Genomic DNA, 27,993 nt, shown 5'->3' on the forward strand with positions numbered 1-27,993 from the left:
ACTTGTCACCATCCCCTCCATCCTCCACCAAAATGCCCCAGATCGAGAAAACAGACCTAGCGCTATGGCTGGGACCAAGCTGACAACCACTGACGACGACCAACCAGATTCCCCGAAGAAATCACCCTCTTAAAGATAAGCGACAGCACACCGACTGCAGGGTCGAAGACGGGGACAGAGAAGGAAAGACTTGCCTTGCCCTCCCTCTCCCGCGCGGGGGCACAGGTCTGGGAGGCTGGCGGGCGTATACACAACAGCGCCTGCGCACCAAGGCACGAGACAAAAGGGTGACGAACTTTCGTCACCGAGCTTCGCCCAGCGGGCGGTGCCCGAAATGCAGCAACCGCGGCTGGCACGGGGACGCGATTTCGATCCGGGGAGTCAAGGACACCGCGCGCCGGGGCCCAGCTTTCGCGCCTTAAGAGAGGCAAGCGCGCAGCCGCGACAGGGTCGGCCGCCCGCGGGGCCCGGACGCGAGCGCGCGGGCAGGCGCGTTGGCGTTTGTGCGCACGCGCCCTCAGACGCGCGAGCGCGCGCGGCGCCCGGGAAGGTGAAGAAGGAAGCGGAGGGGAAGGGGTGGGGTTGAACCGGGCCTCGCGCCTGCGCGCTCCGCGCACACCATTTGGCGGGTTTTCCTTGATTGCTCGGTTTTGCTCCAGTCCTCGAGATGCTCCGCCGTAGCTTTTAGGAAGCAGGACGTTCTCTCCAGAAGAGCGAGTTAACGAGATTTCCGCTTCCTCCCTTCGGGTGTTTGGGGCTTCTCCCAATTAAAATAAGGCGCTCCTCCGTGACTGACGCCTGGGACCTTCTGACCGCCTGAGGGCTCGGGCTGTTTGACCCCCCTTCCGTCTCGGTCTCCCGAAGGGTGAAAGGATCAGGGGAATCTCGTCCTGCCCCTCGATCTCCACGCCGCGGGTTCCTTAGACTCCGGTCCGAGCTCGGTGGGCCGGACCCCCGGCCGCCCCCTGGGTCACCATGAGCGTGTCGGCCCAGCGCCTGGTGGAGGAGTTGCAGATCTTTGACGTGGATTGCGATGAGGCTCTGGCTGAGAAATGTGAGTCCCTCGCCTCCGCCCCGGACCCCAGCGGAGGTCCGCGCTCGCGCTCCGTGTTCCCGGTCACGTAGAACCCAGAGGGGGACCGCTTCCAAGCCCCACCTCCCCTAGATCGGACCTCTTGGTCGTTGGGAGGTGAAGAGTGAATCCAGGTGTTGAGATTCGGGATGTGGGGACTTTGAAATGTTTGCAGCGTGCTCTTGGATCCCAACTCAAAAATAAAAATACGAAGCACCACTTTAAATCAACGCAGTTTCGGAAGGGTGCACTTGGGACATGCCAGGTTCAGACTAGGCCCGGTGGCAAGAGCTGGGAAATTATTTACGCCTCCATAACAGAGCAAGAGTTGGGGGGGGGGGGGGGGGTTGCAATATGGCTTTTTATTCCTGGCTCCTCCCTTTCCAGCCTCTTTAAATTTCTGCTGATCCGTCGTTTCCCATCAAAGCCGCTGGTGGTCTGTGCTAATATGCCTCCCTTGAGGTGGGTTTCCAGAATTGAATTTGAGCTTTGGTAGGAACTGTGGGAAGCTTGTCAGCAGTTTACAGAGGGAGAAACAGCCTGAGCTGGTCCCTGAACCCCAGTCCCCTCTCCTCCGGTCCAGTGCTCCCTGTTATTGGTCAGGCTCTGGGCCAGGAGCAGTTTTCAATACATAAAACCAGGATGCAAACATGTTAACTTAACGTGAGATACCAGAATAGTCCACGTCCGTATGCCCAGTGCGTTCTTCTCCAAAATTCCTGTTGCTTCCATTTCCCAGAACTACTTTGGTAGTGACGTTGGCACGCTAGGCTTTGAGTTCATAATCACTAACCTCACTGGGACTCTAACATTGCCGGTCAGACCATATTTCCCTGATCTGTTCCCCTCTGCGTGTCCTGGATGACTGTTTGCCACCTTTGACATCTTTCTGTCCCACTCAAAAGCTGATGAACTTGTTTCACCAAGGAAATAGAATTGGGAAACTTCCATAAGTTACCACCGTTCCTTCTTCCCACCTACCTCTCCTTCCGTCCTATTATAATGAATAAATTCTCCATATTCCTAGCAAAATCCAGACCCTCCACTTGAGTCCTAAATCCCATTCTTTCTCACCTTCTTAAGAACATCACCCCAGTAATTCTAAACTCTTTATATTTTCCCTTTTTCTCGCTCTGAGAGCTTTTTCCCCTAATAGCGTAGAAATGTGGTTCTCGCTCCCCCCCCCTTTTTTTTTAATGTTTATTTATTTGTTTTGAGAGAGAGAGTGTGAGCAGGGGAGGGGAAGAGAGCAAGGGAGGTAGAATCCCAAGCAGACTCTGTCTACACTGTCAGCACAGAGCCTGATGCAAGGCTCAAAACTCATGAGCCACAAGATATGACCTCAGCGGAAAACAAGAGTCCGATGCTCTACTGACTGAGCCACTCAGGCTGCCCTTGCTCCTCTTTTAAAACATTCTAGGGGCGCCTGGGTGGCGCAGTCGGTTGGGCGTCCGACTTCAGCCAGGTCACGATCTCGCGGGCCGTGAGTTCGAGCCCCGCGTCGGGCTCTGGGCTGATGGCTCAGAGCCTGGAGCCTGTTTCCGATTCTGTGTCTCCCTCTCTCTCTGCCCCTCCCCCATTCATGCTCTGTCTCTCTCTTTCCCCCCAAAAAAATAAATAAAAACGTTGAAAAAAAAATTAAAAAAAAAAAAACATTCTATTGACCCCCCCCCATTCCAATTCTCTCCTCCCCAATTACACCAAACCTCCTCGAAAGGGTTGTCTATATTTGCTGTCTTCATTTTTTTCCTCCCTCAGCCCATTTCAGGAAGCTTTTTCATCCCCAGCACTTTGCTGAAACTGTTCCTCTCAAGGTCACCAGTGACCTTCACCTAGCTAAAGTCGGGTGAATTTTCAGCCCTCGTCTCAAATTAGCAGCCTTTGACGGTCGTGTCCTCTTTGAAACACGTTTTTCTCTTCGCTTCTCAGACACTACACCTGGTTGTTTTCTTACCTTGGTTGTCACCACTTCTCAGCTCGCCCTGAGCCCCAGACGAGCCCCTTAGTCATCTCAGCCGGTCTCGTGGTTTTTCATCCCATGTGTTGCTCGTGATTCCCAGGTGTACATCTTACCCCAGACCTCTTGCAGAACTGCAGGCTGGTCCATTCTGCTGCCAGCTGGATATTTAATTGGCATCTCAAACTCCATGTGTCTAAAAGCCAAGCTCCTGTATGTCCTCACCCTTCCAGGGGCTCAGGCTGAAAACAGCCTCATCCTTGACTCCTTTTTTGCTTCACATCAGCGAGTCCCACTGGCCTTACGCTCAGGATGCCTCCCATCTAGAGCCCAACCACTTCTTCCCCACCGCCGCTGCCACCACCTTGATCCCAGCCACCATCACCTCTCACCTGCATTTTGCCGTAATTCTCTCTCTCTCTGTCTCTCTGTCCCTCTCTCTTTTTTTGAGAGAGAGAGACAGAATGAGTCTTCAGCAGGCTCCACGCTCTGCGCACAGCCCCGTGTGGGGCTCGATCTCATGACCGTGAGATGGTGACCTGAGCCTAAATCAAGAGTCAGACGCTTAACCAGCTGAGCCACCCAGGCACCCTGCCGTGATTATCTTAATTGGTCCTTCTGATCTGCCCTTGTCCCCTTTAGTCTATGCTTAACACAGCATCCAGAGTGATCCTGTTCTGTCCAGACTCTCTAGTGATTTTCCAAGTTACTCAGAGTGTTAACCAGGGTAATTACAGTGGCCGGCAATCTGCACCTTCTTGACCCTTCGGCTCATCTTCTGTCTCCTTCCTCCCTATGTTCCAGCCGTAGCGGCCTTGCTGGTCTTGCTTCTACCTCGGGATCTTTGCTTGAAAGCTCTTTCCCTGAATACTGCACGCCTCACTTCCGGTCTTCACTCACTGAAGCCTGCTCTAATCGTCGTGTTGACAAATACCAACCCCTGATCCCTTCCCCGGCTTTATTTTTCTACACAGCACACGTAACCGTCTAACATCCTACAGATTTTTACTTACTTGTTTTCTGTCTCCAATAGTAAGCTTCGTGGAGACCAGGATTCTTCTGTTTTGTTCACTGCTGTAGTCTCATGCCTGGAACAGTGCCTGGCCCTAGTGGGTGCTGAATAAATATTGATTGAATAAATAGAGGATTATTTTCACTTTTCAAGGGGAAGGCTGCAAGCAATGAACTGAGTTCTTACTCATCCGGTTTTCCTTCCTACAGTGGTAGAGCTGTGCATTCTGTACGGACAGAATGAAGAGAAAATGGCCACTGAGCTTATAGCCTTCTGCACCAGCATAGGTAACGTTCGCCTGACCTCAGAGATCCTGAGCTCTTTTGAGCATGAGGTAAGAACAAAATGTAAGGAAACTAATCCTGAAATTCTCTATTTTTGCTCTTGAGGGAAGGCGTTGGGATGTGTTGAGAAGCACAGGCTGTAGAATCGGGTCTGGATTCTGGTCCCGACGTGCACTTGGGCAAACTATGGAACGTGTTTCTGGGCCTCCGTTTCCTCTTCTGTTAGTGGTTCTAATCACCCATATTTTTTACGGTTACTGTAACAATTACAGGAGAGTGGGTATAAATCACCTAAAACTGTATGTCGGGTGGTAGGTCTTCAAACCATTGGTTTTGTTATTAGAATTAAGTTCTTAGAAACAAACAGTCACGGGATAACTGTTCCTTTTTAGTCTATCGTGCATCCTCTTAATTCTTACTTTGAGGAATTTTAGATATATGTGATTACGTTTTGAACGCCTCCTTCACGGCTGTGAAAAACACTTTCTCTGTTACTGGACTACACAATAATATATATTCATTATCTTTTATTCCTCAGTGTCTGAGCAAAAGATTGCCCAAAGCCTCGCACAGAGCCTCCGGGGATGGTGGGCACGCAGGAGCTAGAGACATTGTTTCCATACAAGAACTGTATCCTTTTCTGCCCAAGGTCTTTGCATCAAGCCACATGCTGTGTTTCATAATTTGTGTAATTTTAAAGCAAACAGTAGGGGCACCTGGGGGACCCAGTCAGTTGAGCATCCGACTTCAGCTCGGGTCATGATCTCGCGGTTTGTTGGTTGGTGGGTTTGAGCCCTGCATCGGATTCTGTGTCTGCCTCTCTCTCTCTTTGCCCCTCCCCGACTTGTGTATATGTGTGCACGTGCTCTCTCTCTCTCTGTCTCAGAAATAATAAATGAATAAACTTAATAAAATAAAAACAAATAATAAAAAGTATGTACTGGGGCGCCTGGGCGGCTCAGTTGGTTGAGCATCCGACTCTTACTTGGTTCAGGTTATGATCCCAGGGTTGTGGGATCAAGCGCCGCGTCAGGCTCTGCATTGAGCACGGAACCAGTTTGGGATTTTCTCTCTCTCTCTCTCCCCCTCTGCCCCTCTCCTCCACTGGCTGTTTCTCTAAAATAAAAAAAAAAAAAAATTTTAAGTACCTACTGCTTAGATTTCTTATCTAATCAACCATCGCCTTAGATTTTGGTTGTTTTCCTTAAACACTTTTTTTTAGAATCGAAGTGGAGGAAGAAGAAGAGACCCTCTTGAACTCTTACACCACACCCTCTAAGGTGAGTATAGTGTTTGGAAATGCTTTCTACAAGTAGCATTTTTTTTTTTGTCTTTATTCTAGAAACAGTAGAACATTATCGCAACATTTGAAGTTCTAAGGGAGGGGATGAACCACGTATACGGTGGGATGAACCACGTATACGGTTCCTGCCACGTCTGCCTTTCCCATCACGGGCATAGATGCGCTTACATAACAGCAGTCCTTGCGACCACGAAGCTACCCTGCTTTTTTTTTTTTTTTTTTTTTCAGGTAGCATATCATAAAATGTTTACAAATACAGTCTCTCCATAATGACTCTCTGTAAAAGTTACACAGTGTTGTGTCAGGCAGAAGTCCTACAATGGAGTAATGCAGTTCTGGTGTTGGATCCCAGCGGAAGAGGCAGGATAGGATAAGTGGAATAGTGTTGCCCTCCAAGCCTGAGTCAAAAGACCTAGGTGACCTGGGGTGAGTTGTTTTATCTGAGCTGCGGTTTCCTCAGCTCTACAATCGGGGTGCTTTTGTTCATTTACTGAGCAGCTGCTGAGTGCCAGGCACTGTACGAGACCCCGGGTGAACAGTGGTGAATGAAGCGAGCATGGCTGGGCTCTGCCCTCGAGAAGCTTAAAATGTGTAGAAATTCATAAGCACGGAGCAAGCCTTAATGTTTCAAAGCAGGTTACCCTGTGAGAAGGAAGGTGAGTAGCTCAGGGGTGCCTGCGGCGAGCAAGAAAGCTAAAAACGTGCCCCGTGGAGGTGCTGACACAAAACAGGCACACACCACATACCCTGTGAGCCTCCTGCGACTTCCCTTAGCCTAAATTGAAGAGATCCGAAATCCGCACTTGACTGTCCCCCTAGAGATGGGCTTGTCCGGGAGCCCACACCTTACTAAAAGGTACCTCCGCTCTTGTGTTCGTTCGGGCCAGGAACCCTGGAGACCTCCCCCAGTCTTCCTTCTCTCTCACGCCCCACATCCAACTCCTCCACCAGTCCCGTCGGCCCTCCTTCCAGAATCCGGGTCCTCGCCGAGCCCTGTCCGCCAGGACCTGTCACCACCAGGCCTGCAGCACCGGCGTCTCCTGAGTGAGCGGGATGGCTTCCCGTCCTGGCTTCTTTCACTCTGTCCGCCTCCAAGCAATTCACACAACAGTCGGTGCTCCGTGCCCCTTTCGGATGCAAGTCGGACTAGGTTTTTCCTGCTCTCGGCTCTCCCCTGGCTCTGCCATCGTCCCTGATAACGTTCAGAAGGCGCGTGAGCGTCTGTCCGGAGTTGGCCCCACTCCCTTGTCTTCCCACCCTCCTCCCCACTCTGGTGGTCTTGCTGCTCTTGAGACACATCACACGTGTCCATCTCCTATGCCCCCTGCCTGAGGGAACAGCTCTGCCTGCGAGAGCAAAGCCCCCTCCTCTTTCCCTCCCCCGTTTTCTTCTCTTGCTCTGTTCTTCTCTGTGGAACCCATTGCCATGAGACCTGTTCTATATTTACTTCTTTGTTTTAGTCTGCCTCCCTCCCTTAGAACGGAAGCTCCCTGCAGAGACGTTGCTTTGTTCGCTGCTGTTTGAGCCTGGCACGTTGGTAGTTGTTCAGGGACAGCTCTTCTGGATGAGCACGGTTGCCTCGGCTCCCCGCGTAGGATCAGCCAGAATTGCGGGACCCAGCGGGGCTGTCACGTGTCGATCTGACGGACAGCTTCACAGCTCCAGAATTTATCTGATCTGTCTGTATGTCCGGAGCTGATCACGTTCTTGGGGACTGACTCGTGGTAACCCAGCTCTCAGTAGACTGACAGCAGAGATCAGATGCAAATTCACTTGACTTAATGTGGAAGTATGTACCCTCCCAGCCACGGAGACATCCTACCGAGGACACCCGTTCCTGCTACAGAGACATCTAGGAGGCTCAGTTAGGCATCACACTTGGTGACCAGGGAATCAGAGTTGAGTGAGTCGGACTGAAATGAGCAAACAATATGAAATGTATCTGAAGCTCAGGGGAGACGCCGTGTGGGCTGAGCTAGAGGAACGTAAAATACTCAGAACAGGAGCTGCCACACAGAAACTGCTTGATCGTTGTTAGGCCACACATCAGTGGCCTCCTGACAAAATAGTCATGGTGCCGAACGTCGGTCTTTCCCACACGAGCGGTGCCACAGTGAGGTTGCCAGGCCCTTGTCGGGTCTCAGAGGCAGGTGTACCTGTGCTATAGGGGGTGAATGTTCCAGTGGCCTTGGTTTATCATCATTATTTGCCTTGTGCAGTTGACAGCCACTCTCTGCCTCCAGGCTCACCGTAAATCCAGTGGCTATAGTCTGGCTTTCCTCATGTCCTGCCCGACAGGGGAGAATGTGTTAGCCCAAGGATTTGAAGTTCCCAGGCCGCGAGCGTTCTGTTTCTAGCAAGTTAGTAAACTGGCATCCTTGGCCGTAACTTGGGTTTCTGTGGGGCGTGAGCATGTGCTCACCCCAGCTTATGGGAATATGGTACCCTCAGTCACTTGTCCTCGCTGTGAATGAATACTGGCCTGTAGTGTTGATAGACCTCATGAGCTTGGTCAGAGCGCATCCCCAAGAAGCATGACTGGAGTTGGTTTATTGACACAATCAGCTTTCACTGCGAGAGCTGAGGACGAGCACCGTGAGACTGCGTTGTCTCCCAGAGTAACCTCCTCTGGCCGCGTCCTGGGAGACAGACTGTCTTTCTCTTGAAATACTGCTACACGACCTTGGCCCCAGAGTTGGACAGCCCCTGTGTATTACCAGGGTCGTTTAAGAAAATAGTTTGAGAATGTATAGCAAAACCATAAAATCTTATCCATCCTTTGGTCCAGTAACTATCCCTAGTCAGACTCTCCCCTAAGGAAATAATCCAAATTATGGGAGACGCTATCTGTGTAAAAGTGGGCATCTCAGCATTATATATAATCACCCAAAACTGCAAGCATCCCAGACATCCAGCAGTAGAGAAGTAGTTATGTAAATTATTACGTAGCAATTTAATTAGCACAGCTACTAAAAAGGACAAAGTTTTTGATAATGTGGGGAACTGCTCATAATTAATATAGTGCAAAAAAAAGCAGTATATGTAATATTCAAATTAAGATTTGTATTTATTTATTTAAAAAAAATTTTTTTTAACGTTTATTTTTGAGACAGAGAGAGACAGAGCATGAACGGGGGAGGGGCAGAGAGAGAGGGAGACACAGAATCGGAAGCAGGCTCTAGGCTCCGAGCCATCAGCCCAGAGCCCAACACGGGGCTCGAACTCATGGACCGCGAGATCGTGACCTGAGTCGAAGTCAGACGCTTAACCGACTGAGCCACCCAGGAGCCCCAAGATTTGTATTTAAACTAAGATTAAATATTAGAATTTATTTTTTTTTAATTGGAAAAATATTAAAATACTATTAAAAAAGAGTTATTGTAGGGGCACCTGGGTGGCTCAGTTAGTTGAGCATCTGGCTTCAGCTCAGGTCACGACCTCACCGTTTGTGGATTTGAGCCCCGTGTTGGGCTCTCTGCTGTCACTGTAGAGCCTAGAGCCTGCTTCCGATTCTGTGTCTCCCTCTCTCTCTGCCCCTCCCCTGCTCATACTGTCTCTTTAAAAAATAAACATCTTTTAAAAATGGTTATTGTGGGCTGGGCTGCAGCAGTCTCCAGCCGTGGGCAGGAAGCAGAGGGGTGAAAAGAAAATGGTTATTGTATAAGAGTGGTAGCATAAGCGTCTTTTTAAAATCTAATTTCCATTCCAGCTACTTAATGACGGTCTTGAGTCCGTTCTCTTGTGTTCTGTCCCCAGTCATCCCCAGCAGATAGCCATAGTGGCATAACTTCTGTACACAGCCAGGAGGAGCCCAAGGGCAGGGAATCCACCGCAGGCCAGCTGGCCTCCTGGTCGTGGTCCCAGCAAGGGTTTTGTCTTTGCTCTGCCACAGTCGTCTGTCCTAGACTTTGGGGAGCGATGAATCTCTTGAGCTGTGGGTTTCATCCTCCTTCCTGGGCATATCTTTGGATTCTTGGTTGATGAGAAAAAACCAGAGAACAGAAGTGACCGTCAATGAGGTGTTTGCTAAATAGTCTCCAACTATGAGCTCAACCGTGTTATCCGCCTGGAGTTGTTCCTATCTCTGATTTTGAAAACGGGCGGGGGACTTTGCCAAAATGAGCAGTAACGTGGTCCCATCCCTTCTGAGGAAACCGTGGCCGCACAGGTCAAAACCGTACGCGTCGCAAAACTCAGCAGCTGTACTAAAGCAAAGAGGTGGGGGAAGAGAGCGACCACGTGAACAATTTGACAGGACAGATTGCCTGCTTGGCAGTCTTTTTCTGGGAAATGTTGGTACTTTTTCATTATTGCCTTCAAAATGGGGACAGGATTCTGATGGATCTTGGTCACAGCCACTACAGATTTCTATGTGGGCTTATACTTGGAGACGGGGCCTTAAGAACAGAACCAACCCCATCCTACCTCGTGCCCTACATTTGGGCACCATGCTTCTCTTCCTAAGGGGCTGTATACACTCGGTTAGCAACTTGCATCTACAGTGACTGGGATTCTGTCTTCTGTTTTGTTCCTAGGGTTCTCAGAAGCGAGCTATCACCACCCCAGAAACCCCCCTAACCAAAAGGACTGTGTCTACTCGGAGCCCCCATCAGCTTCTCTCGCCATCCAGTTTCTCTCCAAGGTATGGATCAGAATGAATCCAGCTGCCAGACAGCAGGCCTGCCCTCCCCTTTCTCTGGTTATCGCGTGGCTGACTCTACAGAGTGACCCTACAAGATGCAGGTGGACATGGACCTCCGCGGTGCCTGGCCGGAGAGCCTCGTTTCTCCCTGCCCTCCCTGCCTTCTCTTCCTGTGTGGAAAATTACCGTGTCTTCCAGTAGTTAAGGAAACTCACTTTCCACCCACTTTTCTGGGGCTCATTTCCTAGATCAGGAACTGATATCTTCTGTGGAAAACAACCTATCTATTCAGAAGTCCTGGAGTCTTAGGAGTCTTGCCAGTCGAGACAAATAGGTTTTCACCTGCCTCTGTTAGTTCATTTGTTGTTGGGTTTCTTCTTCTTCTCTTAAGCTAAAGTATTTAGTTTTTAAAAAGAAAAGCACGTCTCTGCGTTCGTAATGTTGTGTAACCCGCTTATTGTTCCTCTCTCAGGTTACAACTAGTTTCTGAGAGGTTTCTTGTCGCTGTGACTCTACACGGACTTAATTGGCACTTTTATCCCCGCTGCCACCTCTGCACATAAATCCACAAAGATCACATGTGATTTTTTTTTTGAAATCCGTAAATGACATGTCTTCTATTGGAGAATGCCATAGGTGAGGGCCCTGCCGAGTCGGAGAAAGGTTTTGGTGTTGCCACATCAGGATGAGGCTAAGAAGCGGTCACGTTAACCGTTTAGGGAAATACCGACTGCCATCGGCCACCACCTGTGCTTCGGATCACGTCTTCCAGATTCAGCAGAGCTTAAGATTTCCCAGCTCCTTCTCTTGAGAAAGCAGGTGATCACAATCATTCCAGATGAGCAGTCCTTGGACTCTGATGGACAGTTAACGCCAGTTTGGTCCACTCCTGCTCTCGGGTTTCGGACGTGAGCTTTCTAGACTTCCAAGGGCATCTTTGAAACTTGCTGTATAGACATGGTTCTCATGAGCTGAACCAGCACTGTCACGGCGGTTATAATCTCTAAATAAGCAGTCGCTCAAAGTGTCGTGGCGTTAAAGGGCCGGTGGTCATGGCTGTCCCACAGAGTTGCTCTGGGAGGAGCTTGGAAAAGTCGGCGATGCACCGCCTAGGCATTTTTTAATGCACGCTAATAAAGCTGACGTCAGAGACTGGTTTGGTAATTTATGAAAGTAACCTCTAAATTACTCCAGTAGAGGCGGCCCTGGAGAGCGAGGTGGTTAATTGAGCTCATTTTGTGTAGCCTGTCTGTCGAAAGAGGGACTCCTAGCCCCAGTTGCAACGTCACCCACATAAAACTGGCCCCTGCAGAGTCTCGGCGCATTAAATGAAGACCGTTTGAAATAGACCTCTCTGTGAGCTGTGTGCACGACCAGAGGATTAGAGGGCCTCGCTGTCATCCAAGCTGTTCAGCAGTATTTGTGTGTTTTTGTTTACCAGTCAGTGAGAGGAAATATGAGAACTTGTCAGTTGAGCCTTGAAGAATGGGAATATTTGTTCACCAACTGACTGAATTCATTACATCTCCACCTCCGTAGACACTGGGGAAAGTTGATTAATTCCTTTTAACTGTGTTTTATTGGGGTGTCTACCTTAAACTACATCGTGAGGTATTAGATGTGCACAGCAACTTTGGGCTTATCCACAGCCAGGCTCTAATGGTATTCTAATAAGTGCTAAAAAAAAAAATCATAAGAAACCAAGGAAAGTGATACTTGAAACTTGCTTCTTAATCAGTTCAGCGTTTGGTTTGGTTTGGTCTCGCTTTGTTTCATTTGAAGCCAGGAGAAAACCCTTTAAAATCTGTCTCTGTCTCTAAACTTACCCTCATTCCTGGAATTCCTTAAAGGTCCGGGTATGTGCGACCCCATTAAGCTGATTAGATTTAGACAATGTGAGGCCAGCTTGACGTTTGTCCAATCCCCAAGGTGACCTCATTGTATTCCCCTCTCTCTTTAGATACGAGTGTAGTAATATTCACCTGTTTTGCTTCCGATCAGTGCTGCTCCCTCTCAGAAGTACAACGCGAGAAGTAACCGCGGAGAAGTGGTTACCTCCTTTGGCTCAGCACAGGGAGGGTCTTGGTCTGGAAGAGGAGGGGCTGGCAATATCAGCCTGAAGGTCTTGGGGTGTCCAGAGGCACTAACCGGGAGCTACAAATCAATGTTTCAGAAGCTTCCAGATATTCGAGAAGGTGATTGTTTTTCCCTTTGAAATTCTGGAGCGGTGTCTGGGTGGCTCAGTCGTTGAGCGCCCAGCTTTGGCTCAGGTCATGATCTCATGGTTCGTGGGTTCAAGCCCCGCATCAGGCTCTGTGGTGACACCTGAGAGCCTGGAGCCTGCTTCGGATTCTGTCTCCCTCTCTTTCTGTCCCTCCCTCACTCACACTCTCCCTCCCTGTCTCTGTCTCTGTCTCTCTGTCTCGAAAATAAATAAAACATTAAAAAATTTTTGTAAAGAAAGAAAGAAGTTCCAGAAGCTATAGAACCACCTGGAAAGGTATAAAGTAACAAAACTTTAGCAAGGCTGGTAGAACGAGCCCCAAGGTTGCCTTTGAAAATAGAAGTCGGTAGGTGTCCTCCAGATGCCCCTGTTAGTGGAGGGACATGAGTGGAGGAGATGCTCTCAGTAATTCTCCCAAGTCACTTTGCCTCCCTGAAGAAAAGTGCTCAAGAAAAAGCACGCAACCATTTCCCAGTGGCAACCACTTGAACTATGTCAAAAAAGCCCAAGTGAGGTCAAAGACACTCACGGCTTCTTCCTTGTAAAGAATGGAAGACGCTCCAGGTTGGGCTTGACTTCCCCCAAACCTCACTGATGACCAAAATAAAAGGAAGACTGGGTTGTGGGGATCCGTGCTGACTCTCAGGGATTCTGCCACACGATATGTGGCCAAACGGAAGGCCACCCCAGCCACCCGATTTCGAGAGATTCGTCAGGCTTTAGAAAGACGTCCTGGGCGCCCTCCTGCTTCTGGCTGACTTTAATATCTTACAGCGTGCGGTATTTTCTCCCCTTGGCAAGCGGAACGTCCTAAACGCGATACTTTTTCCCCTCTGGGATTTCAGTTCTGACCTGCAAGATAGAAGAACTCGGCAGCGAACTTAAGGAACATTACCAGATTGAGGCTTTTACTTCCGTTCTGGTCCCAGCTCAAGTAAGAATTGTTCTCCCAGTTTCTCCCAGTTACTGTTGTATTTTTTAACTGACGGGGAACAGGCATCCTTCTTGCGTCCTTTTTTACGTCTTGTCTACATTCTAGTTAGAACATCCGTCTTGGTCGAATTTGATAAAATGGATCCTTCTGAAGAAAGACCTACAAGAACTGTCGGGTTTTGTGACCAGAGACGGTCATTTTCGGTGCACTTGGTTAGGGTCTTGTGCTCAAGCAAAGACCGAGGCCTTTTCCTTTTAGTGGTAAGGCAGGTGCCCCCTGGAGATTTCCTACAGATAGAAGCATTCGGTTATCAGGATATGAGGACAACGGCAAGGATAGGGAGTCTAGAAGCGGTGGCTCCTGGTCTCCCCTAATGTGGTCTCTGTCCTTAGGGGCCAACTGTTGCCAGTAGTATCTTGAATGGTGATATCATCTGGCATATATGGACCAGTGCTTTCTCTCTAAAACATTTTTTAACCTAAGGGGAAATGTGTTCTAGAACATTCCTTATGGTACTTCTGTCATTGTTTGCATTCGGAGAAGATTGACCAGTTGGGGAAGATATGCAAAACCATGTCATAGAAGGAAGTTTGGGAAAAGATTAGACTTCCTCAGTCGGCCCCCAGGAGTGGGAACAGGATAGAGGAAGCCCCGGGGAGAGAAATTTCAGCTCAATTCAGAGAAGAACTTCCTGTTAAGAGACAATATGGTATGTGGTTAAGGATATGGCTCTGGAGCCAAACTTCAAACCAGACTTTACCCACTCTTTGACCTTGATTAAATTATGTAACCTGTCGGGCTGATTTTTCTCATTTGTAAAGTGAGTACAGTAACAGTATCCACAGTTTCACAATTGTGAAAATTAGACAGGTTAATACACGTAAGCCTGTAGAACAGTGCCGGATGTTCATGAGCTCGATAGACCTGAGCTACTGTTGATAGTCGAAACTCTCCAGAGATGCGGTGGGCTGCCTTGGGGTGCAAGTTTCCCTTTACTTGAGATGCTCAAGCTTAGGTGGCCACTTAGAGGGGCTCAAGCATGGGGGGGGGGGTGCAGACAGACCAAATGCCATCTGAGTGTTCGTTCTTCTGCCGTGAGAGGCAGCGGTGATTCTCGTCAATATGATGCCCCGCCAAAAAATATTTGCCGTTTGGGATTTGCTTTGTGATTTATTCTGTTGACCTCGGGTTTTGAGCTCCTGTCCCAAAGACTGTCATTCTTTTGTTACACCTTCGGTAGGAGCCTGTCACTCTGCTGGGCCAGATTGGCTGTGATACCAACGGGAAGCTGAACAGCAAATCCGTGATTCTTGAGGGAGACCGGGAACACTCCTCAGGGGCTCAAATTCCAGTGGATTTATCTGAGCTCAAAGAATACTCTCTGTTTCCCGGACAGGTGAGATGGGACGCGCGTGGGCTGTTCACCCCGTAGTACGTGTAGCGGGCTGCAGCTCTGGGGACAAGCGTTCTGTCACCGGCTGCCTGTCACTTTCAACCTGTGGCGGCGGGGGGTGTAGCTAGAGCCCAGGCTCATGGGGATTCCAGCTTTCCCCCAGTGCTCTGACCTCGGCTCTGGGATCTGTTGCCGGGGTCCAGCTCCACCCCACAAGATGTGTCATTCTGGCCACATTCCTTATCCTCTTGAAGCCAGAGTGTCTTCGTCTCTAAAATAGGAATAATAATTCTTACCTCATAGGATCATTACAAAAAATTAGGTCATCTGTATAGCGCGTAATTATTACTAATACAACCTCTTTGTTTTCTTTCTTTTTTTTTTTTTAAGTTTTTTATTTATTTTGAGAGGGAGGGAGAGAGAGAGAGAGTAAGAGTGAGTGAGCACAAGCAGGGAAGGGGCGTGGGGAGGTGGCGGGGCAAGAGAGAATCCCAAGCAGACTCTACACTGTTACGAAGCGTGAGATCACGAACTGTGAGATCATGACTTGAGACGAAACCCAAGAGTCAGACACTTAACCGACTAAGCCACCCAAGCTCCCCAGCCCCTTTAATTTGTTTTCTAAAAAAAATACCCCCACGTTTACAACTATAAAATGAGATAGCTGGACTTAGTACCTAAGGTTTTTTTTTTTTAAGTAAACTACCCAACGTGGGACTCAAACTCACAACCCCAGGGTCAAGAGTCGCATGGTCTACCCACTGAGCCAGTCAAGTGCCCCGATACTTAATAATTTTTAACTGTATGAAAATAGTGTATTAGTGACTTGTCATTTATCTCCCGTTCTGCTTCTTGTCCTTCAGGTTGTCATTCTGGAAGGAATCAACACCACGGGTGCAAAACTTATTGCCACCAAACTCTACGAGGTACCCCGGCAGTTGCCCAACCCCCACCCACCCCCCACCCCCCCCCCCCGCTTTGCTGCCGGCACAGTACGTGCAGTTCTGACTGTCCTGGAAACTCATCCCTTTTGAGAGCCTATCTGTTTGCTTCCCAATTCTCTATAAAATGGGAAGCTGCCTCTAGGCCAGGGGTCAGCAAACCATTTCTGTAAAGGGCCCGAGAGTAATTATTTCAGGCTAATTTACAGGACATACGGTCTCTGTCACAATGACTCAGTTGTGCCGCTGTGGCATAAAAGTGCCATGGACCCCCCATAAGCCAATGAGTGTGGCTCTGTGCCAGTAAACTTGATTTATAAACACAGGAAGTAGCCAGATTGCACCCATAGACCCTAGTTTACCTATCCCTGCTCTAGGTGATAATCCTCCGCTGATTTTCACATAGTGCAAGCAGAAGTCTCAGATTCCCTGCTGTCCGGTCCTGGCCTAGGGAACTGGTACTTTAAGCACCTGTCTTGAGTTATATTATGAGATTAGCCGTGACCTCCCATTACGTGCATTTCTTGGTCACCCTGAGCCATACAGAAGAATGCAGGTATCATCAGATCTGTGAGCTTTTAGCTCCAAGGAGCAAGACTGAGGCTGCTTTCTTATGCATCTCAGCCCTCCCCCACCACCCTCCCTCCCACCTGCAAATGCTATCTGCCCGCCCCCCTCCCATGCCGGTCAGGGGCCACCCCTTTTTTTAACCAAAGATGGTGCCTGGGGTAAGGCCTCAATTTAGCTTTTCTCCTGTCTTTAAGGGTGTGCCGCTTCCGTTTTACCAGCCCCCCAAAGAGGATGAAGGTAAGTCTGGGTCCAAACGTTGTTTTGCTAACAGTGAATATGGTGGACGAGGTTCCTCAGGCCCTGGGAAAACTGCAGAAGCTGCCTGGGCGCACCCTGGCGGAGGCTAGGGGTGACAGCAGATTGGTGGCTTCACGGGCGCTTTGTGGAAGGCCGGGGTCCGAGCCCAGTGAGCGCTGCCACCTGGGTTCTGGCTACAAGAGGCATGCCATTTGTATCTGGAAGTTACTTTATGAGAGGGAAAATAGGAATATTTATATAAAAGAATTTCTTTGAATGCACTGTGTTATCCTAGATGGGATCCGGGAAGAGAAAAGGGACATTAGTGGAAAAGCTAGTAATACCCAAATAAATTCAGAAGCTAAGAGTAATGAGCCAGCGTTAATTGCTACGTTTTGACAAATGCACCATAGTCAGGACGCTGGGGGCATTAGGACGTTACGGGACGCTGGGGGAAAGGTATATATACAGGAGCTTGGTGCTGTCTTTACAACTTTCCTATGTTTCTAAAGTTATTCCAAAATAGCAAGTTTATTTAAAAATTAGACAAATTTAAGAAACAAAACATAGAGGAAGGGAAGGAAAAATATAAACAGAGGGAGGCAAACCGCAAAAGACTCTTAAATACAGAGAACAAACTGAGGGTTGCTGCAGGGGTGCTGGGTGGGGGCATGGGCATTAAGGAGGGCACTTGGGGTGGGCACTGGGGTGCTATGTGTAAGTGATAAATCACTAAATTCTCCTGAAACAATTATTACACTGTATGTTAACTAACTTGGATTTAAATAAAATTTAAAAATTGAAAAAAGTAGACAAATTTCTAAGGAAGCCCAGAGTCATTTGATAACTAATCTAGAGGGGAAGGGACAAAAAAGAAGTGTTAACAGACTGCCTCAAAATAATTCAAAGCATTTTTGAAAGCAAAGCAGAAGACTATTGAGGACTCACAATGAGATGGCTGACGCCAGGGTATTGTCAACCCCCTGTGCACATTGATAGTGATGAGGTCATTCTTGGAGATGACCTAGAATCAGGAATGCAGTTTAGGAGTTTGTGACATTGCCCATTGTATCAGCAGATAGGTGTTTCTGGCAACACGATTAGTTTGGTGATATTAGTCCACTTCAGGGGGTGAAATGAAATTGACATGAGATGCCCGGAGCCTCGCTGTATGCCAGGGAAGCCTCTGGAAGCAGTTGAACAGGTTATTAAGAAACATTTTTGACCAAGGTGTTGAGCCGGGCACTCGTGGAGACAGAGTAAGACAGGGGCCTCGTCCAGCTGGCACTTGGTATTTACTCCAGGGTTTACATCTCCTGTAGGCTCCTCAGAACCAAATTTAACTTTGTCCTCTGCCCTATCGTTGCATGAAACTTACTCTTCTCCCTGAACTGTCCATCTCATTTCATGGGGTTCCTGCTCTGGTAGACCAGTAACGCCCCCCCCCCCCAAGTCCCTGCAACGTGTGAATGTGTTACTCTATATGGCAGAAGGGACGTTGCAGGTATGCTTAATTTAAGAATCCTGAGTGGGGGGGTTAGCCTGGACTGCACAGGTGGGCCCAGTGCAATCACAAGGGTCTTTGTAAGGGGTGGGGGGGGGGCAGAATGATCCGAGTCAGAGACAGAAATGGTAGGCTACCGGCTTCGAAGGTAGAGGAAGGTTCACAAACCAAGGAATGCCAGGCAGCTTCTAGAAGCTGGAAAAGTCAAGGAAACAGTTTCTCACCTGGAGCCTCCAGAAGGAACACAGCCCTGCCAACACTGATTTTAGGACTTCTGACCTCCAGACCCGCGATAATAAATCTGTGTTGTCTTTAAGCCACTAAGTTTGTGATCATTGTCCCAACAGCCATAGGAAGCTAAAACACGTTGAGAAGGCAGGGATCTTCGGGTTTTGTCAGTGAGAGCCACAGAAACTGGTTTGGACTTAAAAAGAGAATTTGTTAGGGGAAATCCAGCTAGCCCACAGGTAAGAGAGGCAGCTAGGAGCGCAGATTTAGAAGCAGGGAAGGGCCTCACAACTCGAGGTATCCGGCTAGCAGGTATTCCCCAACTATGTCGCCCGGTTACCTCTGGCTGGAATAGGTCAGCTCCACCCTTTTTTCTGTTCTTGGATAGTTCACCTCAAGATTCCAGAACCAGGGAGAAGAGTGTGGATGGCTTAAACTGGTCAGACGTCTGTCTCCGGACCAGGGGACGACAGTACACTTAATTTGCAGCCCCCAGACTGCTTTACGGAGGAGAGGGCTGGCTCTCCCAAAGGAAAGCCGATGCTGTGGGGAAAAGGGCAGTGTGCGACAGGTGGCCAAACGCCACACCTCTGTGCCGCTCACGCGGGAATCCCATTCCGAGCCTCACACCCAGCCCATCTGGACTCCGTGGACTGCGTTCGGCAGCCACACGGGACCACCAGATGTTCCCTCACTCCAAACACACTCAAACTGCACGCTCTCCAGGAGACTGCTTGCCCTGGCTCCCGGAAAATCCTACTTACAAGCATAAGCAAAGCGAAATAAGCCAGTCACCAAAAGATAAATATTGGGTGGTTCCACTTACATGAGATACTTAGAACGGCCAAAATCATAGACAGGAGAATGGGGGCAGGGGAGGAGGAGTTAGTGTTTAATGGGAACAGAGTTTCAGTTTGACAAGATGAACAGAGTTCTGGGAACGAATGGCAGCGATGGTTGCCCGGCATTCTGGATTCTTTTAATGGCACTGAAACGTACACTTAAAAATGGTTAATATGGTAAGTTTTATGCTGTGGTTTTTTTTTTTTTTTAATTTTTTAATTTATTTTTGAAAGAGAGAGAGAGAGAGAGAGAGAGAGCATGAGCGGGGGAGGAGCCGAGAGAGAGGGAGACACAGAATCCAAGGCGAGCTCCAGGCTCCTAGCTGTCAGCACAGAGCCCGATGCAGGGCTCGAACTCACGAACTGCGAGATCATGACCTGAGCTGAAGTCGGACGCTTCACCGACTGAGCCACGCAGGCGCCCCTATGTTGTGCTTTTTTTACCCCAATAAAAAAGGGAGGCAGCGCATTAGCAGACCTCACCTTGATCACGTCTCTCCCGATTGCTTCCTCCCATCGCTCACGTGTGCTGCTAACAAACCGCCTGTCGTGCTCTGGCTATTCGCATACTTCCCCGTCTCTAGCAGCTGATGGAATATTCTTTGAGGCTGGGAATGAGGTCTTATTCTTGGATTCCCAGAATTGTACGCCTAGGGAGACTCTCAATCAATTGAATCCTGGGGCGGTTTTTTTTCCCTAATCGTCCTTTCTGCCACCGTTCCGTTTTCTTCTAATCAACACCTCGTGATCCTTTCTGTCTTAGATTTTGAGCAAAACATGGTCCTGGTGGCCTGCGGGCCATACACGACCTCCGACAGCATCACGTATGACCCCCTGCTCGATCTAATTGCCATCATCAACCGCGACCGGCCAGATGTCTGCATCCTGGTAGGAAACCCTCCTGGGACAGCTTCGCCTCGTTGGGTGGAGGGGGGGCGGGTACCAATGGGAAAACTGGGGAAGAGACTTTGGGAAAAGGCCCAGTGTTGTAGGAGGCAGCCCCCCCTCCATCCAGGGTCACAGCCGGGCACCCCCACCCCATCTGCTACCTGTCCTGGGCTCCACGCGCAGCCCGGAGGGACAGATAGATCCTGGGCAGAGAACCACTAGGAGGGTATGTGAAGGTGCTCACAGACACCGTGTGGTTCTGACACCTTTGTTTCTCTCCCCTTGGGCCTGTTGCAGTTGGGACCTTTCCTGGATGCTAAGCATGAGCAGGTTGAGGTAAGTGACCGGGGCTGGGATGGGCAAGTGCCGGATTCTTGCGTTCAGTTGAGCCCTCGCTGTTACTTCCAGATTTCGGAGTTTACGCTGCATCTGTAACAAACCTAAATTAATCCCTGTGGCTAAACAGAAAAACATTGTAGCGGGGCATTTTTGTAAAGATACGGAATTTGAAGGCTTCACTTCCCCAGCACACAAGGCCATTTGGAAGCTGGGGGAGGGAAATACAAAGCTGTGAGTCCCGGTGTCCCCTTGGGACACTGCATGCGGAGGCGCGGGGCACTAGCTCGGATGCAGGTGTCCGTGGGTCGCGGAGCCGCACGTGCAGAAGCGCCCCACCAGGCTGCTGCCCTCAGCTCCTTGCCCCACACCATGCTGTCCCTTGGTGCATAAAACACAAGTGGCCCTTCCCAGGGCATCTCTCGGCCGAGAGCTGGTGCCTCCTACCCTTCTCTCTGGATATTGTACCTTCCACAGAAAGGATTTCGAGACGCTCTTCCTTTTAGTCTTTGTCTCAGCTTACATTCCAGGGGATTTGGAATTCCTCCCCCATCTCCTCTCCTGCCCCCTGGTAGACTCCGCTCCTTGAGGACAGAGACGCGTCTCTTTCGTCTTTGTATCCCCTCCAGCTCCTCGCTCAACAGCTGGCCCCTGAGGTCACTAACGTGTTAGGCAGGTGAACAAAGGCCAACGCCTACCCTCTAGATCGGTGTCCCTTCTTCTCTTGCAGAACTGTCTGCTGACAAGTCCATTTGAAGATGTCTTCAAGCAGTGTCTACGGACAATTATTGAAGGGACACGAAGGTCAGAATTCAGAATGTTGGACAGAACCTTAAGCTGCCTAGTTTCTCCGGGGCTTCCCAGTAGGAAGCTGAAACTGATGGAAAGCAATGGTAGCCCTTACCCCCTTCATCCTTTTGAACTACAGAGATCGGATCCAACTCTTGACCCTCAAGTGCACCGACGCCAGGTTAAGAGGCATCTCTGTCAAACACAAAGATAAACACACTTGACAGGAAAACGCTTCATAGACTTTCGCTCTTCCCTTGCTTGTTCTTTTACTTCCTTCCTTCTTCTCGCTCGCCTTTGTATAAGCTCGTTCCATGGGAATCTTCCCAGCTGATTCTGAGAAGTGTTTGATGAGTTACCCAACAAAATCCCCAGGGGCCCCAAACATCTTGCTGCGCGAGTGATTGTTTTGGGGTGAGCCCAAGTCCTTCCCCGGCGTCAGAGCTTCCCTGGGTTTCGAGGGGCACTGCTGACGGCCAGGAAACCGTGGTAGAAACTCCCAAGAGGGTGGGACCCTGGATCCTCGCCGTAGACCAAGGGGAAGGGACGGTGAGAGGTCACAGTGGCGATGAAAGAGATGAGCGGTTCTAATTTGAGAGAAAGGGCACTGTTCCAGGAAGAGTCTAAAGCTGCATGTAGGAAGTTAATCAGGAAGCTGACCTCCTCACTTCCTGTCCCTGCCCTTCCAGTGCTAGGGTTTGAAAGGAATTGGGGCAGGTGATGGATCTTCTCCTCCAGGGATTTGCTCGCCTGTAGCTGAGCTCATAAAAAATACACATTCCTGAGGCTAAGCTTTTAAAAACGAGTCTGTAACAAAGGTGGTTCTCAAAACAAGATGTATAATCTTCCGCCCATCCGCCGTGAGAACTGATCCCAGAGTCGATTAGTCGTAATACTACCTTCTTGTATGGGCAGCACGGCCAGCGTGGTAGGCCTCGGGGATGGGGGAAGACACCCTCTAACTGACCTGCCAGTGGGGGACTTGAGTCGTGCCAGTGACGGCCTGCATGCGACTGGGTCTCCCCTTCCCCCCCTCCCTTCCACAAAGGAAGACCATACAGTGCCTGCCCTCTTGCCTCCCACGTTGTTGTGACCCTGGCCGGGTTCATCAGAGCTGGAGAGCGCCCAGTGCTCCTCCTCTGAGATCACCCCCCTGCCCCCTCCCGGCATCCGGGAGCAGGGCCGGTGTCCCCTTCTTTCGGGTCCCCTGGGGGTGGGCAGGGACCTGCATAGCAGTGCCCAGTGGGCCGGGTGCTGTCCCTGTGACATCGGGTTCTGGTTTTGGTTCCTCGCCCCGTGTGGTGGTGACAGCGGTGGGACAAACAAAGAACAAATGGGGCATTGTCACTGTGGGGTGAACACCCAGCGCCGCCAGGCACTTTCATCTGTGGCCAGTGTGCGCCTCAGGGCAGGGAGAGCCGCCCCCCCTTCCCCTAACTGTATATAAGTGGTCAGCGTCTCCTCGTTAGGGGAATTTATTTTTATTCCTGAGAGTTCAGAAACGCGGAGCACAAAGCTGATTTATCAGTAAAAGCCAGAACTATTGAGGAAGCACCCCCTCCACAGAGAGCTGAGCCGCAGAGGGAGCGGCCGCGGGGACCCTCCCACCGTGATGCCTGAGGGCTGTGCAATGCTCAGCATAGTTGGAATTTTCTTTCGGATCCCTCCCCCTACAGCCACTTCATAACCATGAGCGGGAGGGCTGTTTTCTCCTTAACCGTCGCTCTTCCAGAACCTTCGCTGAAACAGAGGGGCCAGCTGCACAGCCGCCTTTCGTGTCCACCACAGACTGAGCCCGTGGGGTCCGGAGCACGGCGAGTCCCATTTGGGTTCCCCCGCCGGGCCTTGGGAAACGATAGTGCACTTTTCCATGTCAGAGGGACCATAGCATGCAAAGTATCTGTGGTCTCAAGACCCTTATTCTCTGTTGCAAAAGTCTCAGTTCACACTCTGAGCAGGTATGACAAACAAGTGACAGATGTGACCACAATCACCAATGCCTTTATCCCTATACCTGTATCTGGGAAGGCCACACATTTTAAGCAAGAGAGGGAGCTGGCAGGGAGAGCTGTTGGTGAGTCTTGAACATGCCCCCAAAGTGACACTTTGCGCCCGTGTGGTTTGTAATAGGCCCCACTGCCAAGCACCGCTGAGGGAACCAGGGAAACAGGATTTTTTTTTCCCCCTTTCCTCTTTTGTGTGGCTGAGGAGGATAAACAGTTGGGTCCCAGAGTTCAGGGTTTTTCTTCGATTACATGTTGTCCCCTAGAGATTCCCCCCTTCTGCCTCCGTCAGGGGGAATCATTGCTTTTGCTGTTGCTGTTAAATATCCCTGTCATTTTGGCAACACGGGCTGCTGAGAAAAACTTGGGGCCTCGCTTCCGCACGCGAGAGGCACGGGGCTGGCTCGGGGAGAGGCCACCTGCGTTCTTCCCCGTCCCTCTGAAGGCGTTTCTGTCTCCGTCGTAATTCAGACCGAGCATTGTGTCGGGAGGGTCTGGTTTGATCCCTGAACGGGAGGGCCGTGTGTGCAGGCGGTCGGCAGGCCTGGCCTCTCCCCGGGAAAGAGCCCCGGTCAGGGAGACTAATGCCCGTGAGCTGCATCTGTTTGCGTAGCGCGAAGACACAGAACTTTGGGTTCAGCTCTGACTCTTTGGTCTAAACCTTGTCTTTCTAGATTTTCTATATCCCAACTTCTCCCCCTTTTCTACCAAACGGTCCCATCCCTTCCCCAGTAGAACCTCAGAAGAAAGTGGAACACCCGGAAGGAAGCATGTCCTGGGTGACCTGAGCCTCGTTGAGGTAGAAGGGTAGAGATGAGAACAGTCGTCTTTTGCTCACAGTGTCCCATGGGAAACAGCACCTCTCCTTCTAGAATTCAGTTCTGAAGTTCCTCCCTGGGTGCAGGCTCTCGTATTAAGCTGCGACATCTTCAGTCTGTCGTCCAGCTGTTCTAACGCAACTGCGCTCAGTTTTCTCCCTCTTCTGATGCTTTTTTTTTTTTTTTTTTTCCTGATGCTTTTTTGACAAAGTAGCTCTGGCTCCCACCTCGTCTTTGTCCCATCGCTGAGGGATGTGCACCACGAGTCCGTGTACCCACAGCCACCCTTCAGCTACTCCGATCTGCCTCGAGAAGACATCAAGGTACCAACATCCTTTCCCTGAGAAGCAGGCAGCCCGAATCCAATGTGCTGCGGGGGACCCAGCTCTTCCCCCTAAGCGGAGGGAGGGGGGTGCCTTTTGGGGGCATGGATAGGGCCTGAATTTTAAGCTTCTCTCTCTTTTTTTTTTTTTTTTTTTAACGTTTATTTATTTTTGAGACAGAGACAGAGCATGAACGGGGGAGGGTCAGAGAGAGGGAGACACAGAATCTGAAACAGGCTCCAGGCTCTGAGCTGTCAGCACAGAGCCCGACGCGGGGCCTGAACTCACGGACCGCGAGATCATGACCTGAGCCGAAGTCGGCCGCTTAACCGACTGAGCCACCCAGGCGCCCCTTAGGCTTCTCTTTTTAACAAGCGAATGTGATTTACTCTCTGTTGGTTTGCTCCCCCTTTCGGTGGTCTCCCCAGCCCTGGGAGACGCCCCACTTTCATGGGGAAGAAGTTTCTAGCTTTGGTGTACAAATGCTCGTCTCGCCCCTTCAATCTAGCGAGTGCGGTTCGTGTCTGAGCCCTGCAGCCTCTCCGTGAACGGAGTGGTCTTCGGCCTGACGTCCACGGATCTGCTGTTCCACATGGGAGCCGAGGAGATCAGTAGGTGAGAAGCAGTTCTGGGCCAGCAGGCAGGGCACTGGCTTTCTAGACCAGAGAATCGAGGGGCTGCTTGGCAGCCTTGCCTGGGAAGTCCCTAGAGCAGCACTTTGTGCCACACCTTTTGGCCATTAGAGTTTCTCTGTCCCCAAGACAGCAACTGGATACGTTTCTGCTACGTTCGTCTGCAGTGTCGGAGACCCCGAAGAACCATGTCTTTGTGCTTCCTTTATAATCCTAGAAGTTCACCTGCTTTCCTTCCCCTCCCACCTTCGTGACCTAGGCAGGAGTGGGCGCCCCTGCTCCGGGAGAATGAACGGGCAGCCTCCCTTACCAGAGCAGGTGTCGTTCTGCAGAATCAGACCCCGCCACACCTGCTGAGCATAGGTCCGGCAGTTCAGTTCCCCCGTCACCGGAAGGAGTGTGAAGCAGTTGGCGTGTTGGGCGAGATGGGTGTGCGCTTGCGGGCTGTGGTTGAGGGTCACCCCGACTGCACGCCCCCACCCACTGGTGGGCCCCTGGCCCATTCTTGCACGCTGCGGTTCTAGCCAACGGCCCGCTATGGTCTCGCCACCAGGGATGCCCGCCTTTTCCCTTCGCAGCCCGGTGGCCAGCTCCCCTCCTCAGGTGGGGACAGACCGAGCTCTTTGGGGGTGGGTCTTTGGACTTCCCCAGAGGTACCCTCCCGTCACCGCACACGGGCCGCGTAGCTTCCCCCTAGTTTATGAAAGCCTCGAGTCCTCCCCAGAGAGAAACAGAAGCTGAAAAACAGGGCTCTGCATTCCGTTTCTTGCTTCTCTTCCTTCCCCAGTTCTTCCGGAACTTCAGACAGACTCAGCCGAATCCTCAAGCACATCCTGACCCAGAGGAGGTGAGCCGGCTCGCCGGAATAACTGACCGTGAAGAGTGTGCTCCGGGGTCCGGGGCTCTGACCGATTTGATTGGGAGCGCCTTCCTTGGGAAGAGTTCCCAGGGAACTCTGCCCTGCCATGACAAGCCCGCATTCTGTCCCCCAAACACAGAGGAGCAGGAAGGACAATCTGAAAGCATGGATGCAGAGAGGGAAGCCATGCGGGAAGGGTGGGGCCCGGATCAGCCACTGCTGACTGTTTCTCTCCGTCTCTGTAGCTACTACCCGCTCTACCCTCCCCAGGAAGACATGGCCATTGACTATGAGAATTTCTACACCTACGCCCAGCTGCCTGTCACCCCAGACGTCTTCATTATCCCATCAGAGCTGAAATACTTCGTGAAGGTGGGTTTGGACTCTGCTTTTTCCCAGAAATGCCAGAACCGGTCTTTGACTTCCCCTTCTAGACCACTGCTCCTCGCTCTTCGTGCTGGGGACGGTGGCCTCATTTGTTTGGGGGGGGGGGGGGGGTAAACTAATCTGTTAGTAAAACGTGTAAGGAAAAAGGCATCCCCCTGCTCGCCTGCGCCCCAGAGCACGGTGCTCCGTCGGCCCAGCCTGGGAGTCCCAGGGGCGGGCAGGAAGCCCCTCAAACAGTGGCTGTCACCTGGGGCCATGTCAGGGTGACCTGGAGAGGTTTCACACTTGCACTTGCCTGCCCCCGCCCCTGAATGCGGATGTGACCTCCAGGGGGATTTCAGCCCTTTGGCTCTCTGTCATCTGTGCCATCCGAGGCCTGCTCCCCCACCCCCCCCCCCACCTTGCCCCGGGGTGGGTCCCTCGCAGGGGATCCTCCCGACCAGTACCCCTCTGGCCAACCCAGAGCCATTTCGCCCTCAGGAGGTAGACATTTGTCCCCAAGTCTGGGAGCCGATTGTTACCCTGCCTGTTCACCTCCTTCATTCTGTTTCAGAAGCTCCTAAGGAATTCAGGGTTTTCCAATAATAAGTTAACAGACCAGACTTGAGATGGGTTCGGCCTTCCTTTCCATTTTATAAACCCCTCGCTGGGGTCTGACGGTTAGATGATTCCAACTTTCTCACGTCGGCCCCTCTCCTTTCCCCAGGACGTCCTCGGCTGTGTCTGTGTGAACCCCGGGCGCCTCACCAAAGGGCAGGTGGGGGGCACCTTCGGCCGACTCCTCCTCAGGAGGCAGCGGGCTGAGGACGGGGAGGGGAGGCGGAGTCCGTGTGCGGCCGCCCAGGTGGTCAGGATCTGAGGCCCCGGTGCTCCATCATCCCCCGTCACGCGGCCTCGCGGACACGTGAGCCCAGGAGCGGCCTTCCCACAAGAGCCCAGGCGTGGAAAGGTAGAGGCAGCAGGCGGCGAGCTGGAGAAGAGGCTGCGGGGTCCAGGCCTGGCGGGCAAGGCCTCGTGCAGCTGGACCCTGGCTCTGAGTTGAACTTCTTGGGAGGAAAGCTGCTGTTTCTTCAAGTACACGCAGAGTCCAGAGAGAACCGGCCGTGGACGCGGCGTGCTCCGAAAACGCAAGAAGGCTTTTTGATTTTTCTGCTTGATATCAGACACGGAAACGACTTTTGGAGAAGTAAAAGTAAATTCTGAGGAGAACTCCTGAGTTTAAATCTTCTTCCGCTCTCTCTTTTTCCCGGTAGAACGAAGAACATTGCCTCCCTGACCTGTGCCCAGAGAAGGCAGAGCGTCTGTCACACTGGGTTTCTGTCCAGCCCCAACCCTGATCCCCGCCCCCGCCCCCGGCCCCTGAGGCCTCTGTGCTGAGGAGGTGTGCTGGGCTGGGGCCCTGGGCCCGGGCTACAGAGCAAGCAGCTGGCTGCGTGCCCGGCCCTCCCCGCGCAGCCCTCACATGCACGCTGTGGTCCCAGCCTGACCTCTCCATCTGGACGGGGCGGCCGCACGGAGCCGTGCCAAAGCTGGATTCCCTGGTGCCGACCCTGCCAAGTCGCACAGCGTGGCCCGGTGCTCGCCCATAACCCCGAGCGCTCGGACAGCAGGGCCCTCCGGGGTCCCCCAGCGTCCCGTGTGTCCTGGCATCTGGGGAAAGGCGGTCACTGGTCAAATGCGGGGTGGGTTTCTGCCCAAAGCTGGCAGGCTGCCCTGCCTCGTATGCCAAAGCCAAGACCGGAAACCCCAGCTCCTGGGCCGAGGGAAAGTGTGAGAGGGAGCAGCGGGTGTCAGTGCCTATGCCCTGAGTCAGAG

The 27,993-nt window shown here is 51.3% G+C and overlaps 1 protein-coding gene across 1 annotated transcript; it reads left to right on the forward strand.

Annotated features, from left to right (window-relative positions):
- Positions 1-233: 233 nt before the first annotated feature.
- Positions 234-27,387, forward strand: POLA2 (DNA polymerase alpha 2, accessory subunit). Its single transcript, XM_043581686.1, has 18 exons — positions 234-1,054; positions 4,251-4,375; positions 4,864-4,955; positions 5,548-5,605; positions 10,164-10,270; positions 12,272-12,465; positions 13,340-13,428; positions 14,669-14,824; positions 15,685-15,747; positions 16,527-16,569; positions 19,907-20,031; positions 20,329-20,367; positions 21,098-21,171; positions 24,192-24,300; positions 24,809-24,915; positions 25,720-25,779; positions 26,037-26,163; positions 26,885-27,387. Exons 1-18 carry the CDS (start codon positions 976-978, stop codon positions 27,035-27,037), a joined length of 1,800 nt encoding a protein of 599 aa, XP_043437621.1. The 5' UTR covers positions 234-975; the 3' UTR covers positions 27,038-27,387.
- The last annotated feature ends 606 nt before the right edge of the window (positions 27,388-27,993 follow it).

Source organism: Prionailurus bengalensis, chromosome D1 (genome assembly GCF_016509475.1).
Source record: "Prionailurus bengalensis isolate Pbe53 chromosome D1, Fcat_Pben_1.1_paternal_pri, whole genome shotgun sequence".
Taxonomy (NCBI): Eukaryota; Metazoa; Chordata; class Mammalia; order Carnivora; family Felidae; genus Prionailurus; species Prionailurus bengalensis.